Consider the following 10,041-nt stretch of genomic DNA (forward strand, 5'->3'; position numbering starts at 1 on the left):
TTCGCAATTTCAATTTGCACAATTTGAAGGGAAATTCAAAATTGAAACACAGCTAATTAAATCACCTTTCTTCCCCATTCTGATGCTGAGTTTGAAATTCAACAGTTTGTCTTGACCTACATGCCTAAATGCATTGAGTTGCTGCCGTGTGATTGGCTGATTAGATATTTAATTAACAAGCAGTTGAACAGGTATATCTAATAATGTGGGTAGTGAGTATGTACTGTATGTGTGTGTGTGCATAAGAAGCCAGTATCTTTTAAAACAATGAACAGTATAAAACAAATACGAAAAATATAAGATCTGATTGATTCACTGATTGATTCATTCATGTATTGGATTGATATGACTGCATCTGTTCTCAAATCAACAACTCAATGATTCAAATTATCCAGTCAAACGAGTCTCCAGGTAACAAGTTACAGAATTTAGAAGTCTGATCCAAAATGAGCCAGGAACAGGAGATCCTCGGAACTTGAGTGCAATCATGACTGATGGCATGAAATGTAAGTTACTAATGCCAAATTTTAGAATTTATCATTGTAAATGAAAATCATTTTTAGCTTACAACTGTCAGTAATCTGGTGTAAATGGGTGAGCAGTTTAAGCCCACTGTATCAAAATGCTTGAATGTGTACATGTCTGAACGGTTTAGGTTTTATTTAAAAACTGAACACGTCCTTAAAATGACGCAAATTAATGAATATGCTTCTTTCCCACTGCTGTAGCACATACTAGCTATATGTTTGCATAGCATTGCATAGACGCATAGTTTCTTAAAATGTTAACATTTCGCCCTATTTGACATCTGTTTTTATAATATAAATTCCATCACACATTTAGGTTTTACTTTTTACATTTTTTTTTTCATTTTTATATTCTAGGCTATATTCTACTTAATACTTTTACTAATATGTTATTAGAATATCGCTACTTTTACTCAAGTGCTTGATGTGTGTACTTTTTCCACCACTGCTGTGATTACCAAGCATTTGTTAGATAAATACCTGAAAAAGGTGATTTTTAATAATAAAACAAATGCTGAACAACAGTTAGTAGTAACACAGAAAAGCTACAATATGCCTGAGGGTTGTTGCCAGTTTTAGTGGCTACTGATTTAAGTTTAATTTGAGCAAACTGTTTTATGTGCTGAAGAAGGTGGATAGATTTTTAGCAGTTTTCATCACTATTGTAATTTACACTACACAGCTAACCTACTCTGGAGCAGGTTTTATTCTGGGTGGGAGATCACAAACCAAAACAAGACCAATCAGCTGTGACATATTTGATGTAATAAAGTCATTCCCCTTTACCTCTTGCACCAAATTAATGCAGCTTACAGTGAAATAATTTTAGAGACAAAATTGCCCAGCTTTTGCTAACAAATATTTATTATATTTATTTTATATGAATTATATATATTTATATTATTAAGCTATATTAAGTTCTTTGTTGAATGTATACATTATTAATTAAATAAATTCAGTTAATAAAAAAAAAACATTTGGATCAAACCCTGAGTTGACAGAGAACGTTTATAGCAAGTGTTGTGAGAACTCTTTTTTTGGTTTTGTCAAATCTAAACCTACTTTGAGAGATGTGTAGTGGGAGCCTTCACAAAGCTCTTAATGGATGGACAGTTTATTTTCAGGGTTAAACATGCATCTTAGTCCCCATCCCTTTTTATCTCCCTCTCCCACTTTAAACCAACCCTCCTTCCCAGTGAGAGTGATCAGTACATCTGGGATGGAGTCTACTCTATCTTCTCTTTGACTTAAGGTATATTCACACCTGTCTTGTTTGGTTCGATTGAATTGAACTCAAGTTTGTTTCCCCCCTTGGTGTGGATCTTTTGGGCAGGGGTGAATACAGCAATCGCACTCTGGTGCGGACCAAACAACCATACCGAGACCCAGCTGAAGAGGTGGTCTTGGTCCGCTTCCAAATGAACTCTGGTACGGTTGAATGGATAAACCAATGAATGGATGATCTTAAGCACATGTGTGGTTTTGTTTACAGTTTCTGGTTCACTTGCAAAAAGGGCAGTGTGAAAGCGAACCGCACCAAAAAAAACAAAAAACAACAACATTGTATTTGGTCCGGACCAAAGCAAGTGAACTAGCAGACTTTCCTGGGGTGAATACACCCTTAATTAAATAAGTTTTGGTATGAATGGGCTGACAGATCTCTACTGGAGGTTGAAGGAAGGGGGCTGGGGGAAGGGATGTTTTATTATCCTGTACACTTACAACAGGGACAATCCCCCTTGAGCAGCCTGAGGTTAAATGGATTGCTCAAGGGACATTAATGGTAGTTGAGCTCAGTGTCATATTAATGGATCCCTTTCAAATATCTGAACACAGTATAACAACATGGATCTTTAACCACCCACAAGGTGTACATTTCTACTCTACTGGCCAAATCCTGTCTGCCTGTGGTTCTTTGGCATGCATTCCTGTTCTAGCTAAAGGGCACATCTTGCAGAAAGGCAATGAGAGGTGAAGTTCAGGTCAGACAAGAGTCATATCCAGCCTGACTCAATGTAAATGAAATGTGTGTAATTAGCAGACTGGAATGTGAGTCTGCATTAGGATGGTTGTAAGGCCCTTTCATACTAAATGCTTATATTCAACACAAACAATATTTTGAGTAGAAACAACACACTTAAATGGAGCTATACAAAGTGAAAGGAATTATTTGCATTGAAAGCAGGTTTTAGTAACCAGCATTAAACACCAATGGATTCTGTAACTGCTAATGAACCACACGCACAAAGCTGAGATGACATTAAAATAAAGTCAGAAAAAGAGGTAAAAAAAAGTGTTTAGCACATTGTTTGTATAAAATATGCAAACTTTCACACTTCTGCCTTGAGTGAGACATATAAATTATTAATATTATTTTGTCTATGTTATGCACATATTTACACCTACATTAGTTTGCTCCATCAACATTTTTTTGCCACGTTTTACATTTGCATTTTGCTAATTTAATGCCCTCACACTCACTGATCATTATCCTCACTCCACTTGCGATTTTTGCACATTTCTTCTGAAAATTGCTGCCACAAGATAGTAAACAAACTGCTGCTTTTGTTCTGCTGTTAAGTATGCCCGTTATCTACAGTATGTTCACATTCAACATTAGTGCTACTTTGCAATGTTAGTTTGCTCTGTCCCTTGTTCTCTGGTATTTTACTATACCACGCTGTTTGCACATTTGCACGTTTTGTAGTCCTAAGTATCTGTGTAACCTTTTCTAATCTTATTTTATTTAATTCTTACTTAGTTTATTTAATCTAATTTAGTCAGTGAGTATATTCTAGCTCAGTCTCATAGTCCTGTATTGATTTTATGTACTGTAGCACCACAATCTCGGAGGAACTTTGTTTCATTTCATTGTGTACAAGCTGTATATTGCTGAAATGACAATAAAGCCACTCTGTCTCTGAAAATCAAATTCATTTTCAGCAAATAAATCGTACAGTTATACAAAACCGTGAAAAGAGTAACTTACTGTGTGTATGTATTGAACAGATTCAATTGCTGATGCTCCTATGTTTCTTGGCCTTTTCTTGCTAGTTTTTACAATTGACACACAAATTAAATGGTTATCTTGTCTGATCAGGTAAATGAATTGACTGTAATGTCAAGTATGAAATCCACAATTTTTTCATTTCCTTTTTTTAGATGGAGGCATTAAAATGATTTATCTTCTCAATTTTCTAATATCAGCACATATAACTAAAAACATATTCTGAGAAATCAGTGTTTATTATTCAAGTTGGCTGCCATTCTGTTGAAAAAATAAAAAATAAATAATTGTGCATGTTTGCTTGCACTTCAAAATGCTTTAATAGTTATACATTTAATATTAGATTGGGTATGTAACCATCTGTTTAAATAATAATAATAATAATAATAATAATAATAATAAAAAATGCAGTGTTAATGTTGTACTAGTTCAGAATGATATTTTATGTAATGCATGTCTTCAGAACACAAGAGTCTCTATGCAGGTGGAAATATCCCTACCTAGACTTCACAGTAATGTTTTTTTCTTTCTGCAATGCTGCAAAAATGCCCATTTCTCCAGAATTCCTTGAATTGTTTTGTATTAGTTGGGTTAAGCATGACCTACGGCAGCACTTTGATTGAGATTTAGACCAGTCCAAAACCCTCTTTTTGGAATAATATGATATATTGAAATATGTCATGGGCCCTGAAGCAGCCAAATACCCGGAACCACATCACTAGCACCACTATGCTTTCAAGATAACAAGATTTATTTATTTATTTTTGAGAACAAATTTCTTTTCTTGCTGACCTCCCATGTAGACCATATTTGTGCAGTCTCTTCTAGTGGTTGAAAGATGCACTTTCGCCTTTCACATAGACTGTTGCCACAGCTGCCCGTGACCCAGCCTGCATTTCTGTATGTATTTTCATTCCAAGTGTCATTTGTTAAATTATGTTGAAACATAATTTAACATTTTTATGGGGTGTACTATTTTTTTAACAGCACTTAATTTATGGTTAAGCCTTTTTTATGAATACATATTATGCACTTTGCATATTTTCAAAGACTGTTGTTGATGAAGATTTGAGTTGTTAGTAATCCTGCTTTTTATTTTATTTTATTTTTTTCTTCATTTTTGGCTGGGTAATGGAGGTAATGGAGGTATCACAGTGATAACTGGTAATACAGTTAGGATATTGCCAGTGGTTTGAGGACTGAGATTGAAGTATTGTAAAACACAGCACTGTAGCTGAAGAGGGGGGCTTCAGTAAGGGAAAATTGTCTACACAGAGCAAGAAATGGTGATGTGTTGCTGTGATAGCTGACGGGGAAGTTAGATGAAGGTTATGGTCTTGGCAAGATCTGAAGGATGGGAACGTGTGCTGGGACAGATTGAAATTTGGGGGTGGGGTGAGTGGTACAAGAAAAAAACAGTAGTTCTGCGGCAAAATATTTTTTTCTGCAGGCACACCAGCACTGACAACCACTGAGGCATGAAATGAGCGAAATAATGAAAACTTGACCCCTAATCTGACCGCTCTCATTAATTTAAGACTGGGAATCTCATGCTACAAAGTTAGCATGCACCACCAAACACTCTCCTAACATGTTTTGGGGTTGGTTCAGCACAAACACCCCATAAAACTCTACTGCAGTAACAAAAACAAACAATCTTTTGCAAAGAATTCACAATGTACCCACAGAATTACTCCTTCCTTAAAAATGGCAGCCATTAACTCAGCATAAACCTAAGGGACCCCTTTGCGGCAGTGTCCTTTTAATCTCTAAAACGTTGGCAATAACAAAAAATGGGGGTGGAGGAAAGTGGGAAAATGGGGACATTGGTTTTGTTATCATACCAGCAAAACTGAATAAGTGATTCAACACTTGTCACTAGTAACACTATCTTTTAAACAAGAGTTAAATTAAAGTGACAATGCACAATGTACAATAGAACAGTTTTTAAACACAACACTCTGAAAACCCACAGAAGCAGGACAAGACTTCACTAAGTACTTTGCTTAGACAATTTTTAACATGCACTGAGCAGCTGAAAACCCACCACAGGTAAAGGAAGGCTGAAAAATAGGGCATGTCTGAATGACCAGACTGTTGTCTGGTAGCACTCACAATCAGCTGTGAAAGGTGACCCCAGTTTGTGTATGTATTGGAACGAGTCAGTACAGATTAGGTCAAACAAATGCAGCCTTACCTTATCTCTCCTAGCTGCTCTCAATGGAAAGAAACAAGAGAAGAGGAACTTCCCCCAGCTAATCACTGCTGCCAGACACCAGTTCAGCCGGGCCATGATTGACTCCTTCTGTCACTCTTTTGCTTCCTTAAAATCACCCTTTCTATTCTGTGCTTATTCTCCAGATAAATCCAATAGCAGACAGCTGCTGGGAGGACAGATCCCTTTAGCTGCAGAGCAGGTAGCAAGAATTACCCTGCTCTTGCTTGCACACACGTTACCTTACTCAGTGGATGCTGCAGCATTCTGTCTGTCGAAGGAGGATGAGGAGGAAAGAGGGAGGGTGTGAGAGAAAAAAGCAGAGAGAGGGAGGGAGAGAGAGAGAGAGGAACATGCAGTGGGAAAAACATAGAAATAGCAGAGAGGCAAGTTGCTTTTGATGAGGAGGAGGTAGAAAAGGAGAAAAAGGTTTGAGAAGAAACTAAATGTGTGTGAGAGAGGAATACGTTTTGAAGGAGAAAACATTTCAGTGACTAACAGGAAAAACAAGGCATCACAATCTTAAAAAATGACATGAAGTAGGACAGGAGGCAGGCTAAGATACAGAAAGAAAGGGGGAAAGAGACAGAGAACGCAAGAGGGAGAGTGAGTGAGGAAGCCAGAAATAAAGTGAATTTCAGTCACTGAATTCAAAGCAGATAAAGAGTGCATGTCATCAGGCAGCCTCACACGCATACATGCACACAGACGCACACATGCAGTCTCACACGAGGCTGTACAAATGAGGGGAGACAAGCAACGTGCCGTGTGCAACTGGGTTTCTGTGGAAAGCGTTTATGTGTGTTTTCATTTACCTCTATATGCCTGTGTGGATGCATGTGTGAGCTCTGTGTAAAATGTTCTCTGGTGTCAAGTGCTCATCCAACTGCAGGTGCACCGCACCACTGCAGAGTCGCCACGCTTCACTAACAAACGTACCCTCTCACTGCATAGAGAGTGGGGGGGAGGGGAGCAGGATTAGTAGAGAGCAAGCAGAGAGATAGAGAGGGAAAACAAATTATGCCAAAAATTGCCAAGAGGAAAAAGCAGAAATGGGGGAAGAGATACAAATACATATTCAAATGCTCTCTATTTCTTCATTTGCCCCAACATTTTTTTTCACTATTACAGGTATTCATACCTCCAAAAAGACAAATTCAGTGGCACTTGTGAACACCTTATAATTAATTAGAAAAAAAAAAAAAACAATATCAAGGAAGTGGGTGTAAAACATCAGAAAATATATGCGATTGTGTGCTGCATATACGCTTTTTAGCCCAGCTGCAGCATCTACTTCATCCAAACTAAATCCATTATTAAACACAACAGACTCCCATAATCACTGTGCCGCCATATTGACTGTGCTGTCACATTCACTTTGAACGTGGGGTGCTTTTTTATATGAACAGACCTTGTGCCAGATCAGAGAAACATGAATCTCCCAAGCTCCCTTGCCAAAAAAGCCGCCTGTTACCATAGTCTAGATGACATGTACCACACATTTGCATTGCAGATTTGATTTGATCTTATTTGCTTTGGCATAGATTTCTTTGGGGTTTTGAGAAATGTGCTTCATTAAAAGGATGAGGATTACTGAAACAAAAGTTTGGCCGGAAAATGTTCATCTAATCCTTCCAACCACAACGCAAGAGTAGGCATACATGACTTCTTGATCACTCCAGTGACAGTTCCTTTGGAATTATTCTTCGAGACTGCATTCACATTTTTAGGCATTTTAGACACTTTTTTACTGCGTATTCTTAAGGACCCTGAAACTTTCTCTAACTGGCCAACCTACAGTATGCCTGTTAATGCTATATCTATTGACCATGACCTTGAATTAAAATGAATAAACCACTGTAAATAAAATAACATTACATTAAATAAAATAACAATATAACAAATTAAAATAACATGTACTTACTTTTAAAGGTGGGGGTTCACACATTGTCAGCATAATTGTGATGGTTAGCACTCTCTCCCCTCAAAAATGTAATGTCACCCTGACATTACTATACATTTATCTCAGCACACCATGTCCTTGACATTTCTAATGAATGAGAAAAAAACAGGTTACAGGAGTCAATTTCTGAGTCCTGCCTACAGATCCATATCAGCTTTGTCACATTGTGTTTAACCCCATTCAATGTAACATGTTTGTAGCAGGTATCATCATGCACTATGATAAACCACCACCCAAAATAGCATTTTCACAGGTAATGTACTCAAACTAAAAATAGGTTTAATCTTTTGACCTGAATTTTCATCCATCTCAAGAAAACATCTATGGAGAATACACCTACCCTGGATTTTTTTTTTTACCTTACAAATAACAACATACAATTATATTATGCCACAGTTCATGATAAATCATCTTTCCTCCTGTAGTGTCATCTTGAACTTGTATCCAGCAGTTCACCTACAGAAATGGAATTGCATCAATGAACATGAATGTTCATTCAGCAACTTAAATGTATCTACTGTCCCCGTACAAATACGTGAACATTCCATTATTCTTCAATGTCTTCTAAGAATTAAAGTTCTACAATTTAACTGTAACTGACCGTTAAATTAATAATTTAAGTGTCGTCTTCCCTAGGGTATCACACATAGAAGTCAAATACATACTCATAGCCTCCCTTACATCTCTTTAAATGCTGGAAATCAATGGACACTATCCCAAGGGGGTATGTACTCTGCCATATGTACATCAGTTTGACATAGTCACCACTGATAAGCTACTACTAAATATATTGCAGAAACTTAATTTTCTGTAAAGCTGCTTTGCAACGATTTGTATCGTGAAAAGCACTATACAAATAAACTTGAATTGAATTGAATTGAAGATGAAAATAAGCCATAGTTGTGTCCAGCAGTCATTGCAACAGCACTCGCAGAAGAAGGGACATGCATTTCCTGTGGCACAAATATCCAGTGAGGCCTTTAAAACAGATCAGGAGGAGAACACGGTGATCTTGCAGTATCTGAGGATAATTCAGTGGCCTAGGGTGAAAAACAGTGATGAGATCACATGTTGTTGGTTTAGATGCAGTGATACGTTTATTTAGCTCTTCCTGCCCTATATTTGTAAAGCACTGCAGTTTTTCTTTGGGTGCAATGAATGAAGCTGAAGTACTAGACACTGTAGAATCTAAATTTGTTATTGTATTTCTGATGTTATCTATTTTATCAGTGAAGAAATGCATAAAGTCATTAAAAAAACCTTGGATTGTTTTTGGTTATTTTCTATGAGTTTGCGGATATCACACGTAGATATCACACATGCGGATATCACACGATACATTCATGTTCATTGATGCAATTCCATGAGATGGATGATGGGGGAAGTCGTGGCCTAATGGTTAGAGAGTCGGACTCGTAACCCAAAGGTTGCGGGTTCGAGTCTCATACTGGCAGGGATTGTAGGTGGGGGGAGTGAATGTACAGCGCTCTCTCCCACCTTCAATACCACGACTGAGGTGCCCTTGAGCAAGGCACCGAACCCCCAACTGCTCCCCGGGCGCCGCAGCATAAATGGCTGCCCACTGCTCCGGGTGTGTTGCGGGTTCGAGTCTCATACTGGCAGGGATTGTAGGTGGGGGGAGGTCACCATACTTGGCCACATGCCACGTCACTTTCACTTTCACTTTCATATGCTTGGTCCTGGCAGCTTTTAGAGCCTGTGTATAGCTGGATATACTGTTTTTCCACGCAATTCTAAAAACTTCGAAGTTAGTTTTTCTCCATTTGCGGTCAAGATTACGAGTTTCTTTCTTGAGAGAATGGTTATTACTGTTGTACCATGGCTCAGTACGTTTTTCAATTTGATGGGGGCAACAGCTTCTAATGTATTAGAGAAGATAGTGCCCATGTTGCTAGTCATTTCATCTAGGTTATATGTGTTTATGGATACGCAGACCAGTTGAGATAAATCAGGCAGGTTATTTGTGAATCTGTCTTTGGTGGCTGGAACAATAGTGCTTCCCGGACGATAACGCGGAGCCATATAGTTAATATCAGTAATACGCAGCATGCACCATACAAGGAAATGGTCAGTAACATCAATTTACATCAAGTAAGATCAATTCCATGCGATATAATTAAATCTAGCGTATGATTAAAACGATGAGTGGGCCCGGTGACGTTTTGCTTGACTCCAAAAGAGTTTATTAGATCAGTAAACGCAAGTCCTAATGCATCATTTGTATTATCAACGCGAATGTTAAAATCTCCGACAATTAGCGCTTTATCAACAGTAACCAATAGGTCTAAGAGGAAATCTGCAAATTCTT

At 37.8% G+C, this 10,041-nt stretch overlaps 1 protein-coding gene across 1 annotated transcript in view; it reads right to left on the bottom strand.

The window, feature by feature from the left end:
* tns1a (tensin 1a) overlaps positions 1-6,000 on the bottom strand; it is an 87,378-nt gene extending 81,378 nt beyond the window's left edge. Inside the window, exon 1 of the mRNA XM_016514099.1 lies at positions 5,732-6,000. Coding sequence (XP_016369585.1) covers positions 5,732-5,827 — 96 coding nt within the window. The 5' untranslated portion in view covers positions 5,828-6,000. The remainder of the gene's footprint in view (positions 1-5,731) is intronic.
* Positions 6,001-10,041: the final 4,041 nt, after the last annotated feature.

The sequence above is a fragment of the Sinocyclocheilus rhinocerous genome, unplaced genomic scaffold, assembly GCF_001515625.1.
Source record: "Sinocyclocheilus rhinocerous isolate Xijiao unplaced genomic scaffold, SAMN03320098_v1.1 scaffold806, whole genome shotgun sequence".
In the NCBI taxonomy this organism is placed as follows: Eukaryota; Metazoa; Chordata; class Actinopteri; order Cypriniformes; family Cyprinidae; genus Sinocyclocheilus; species Sinocyclocheilus rhinocerous.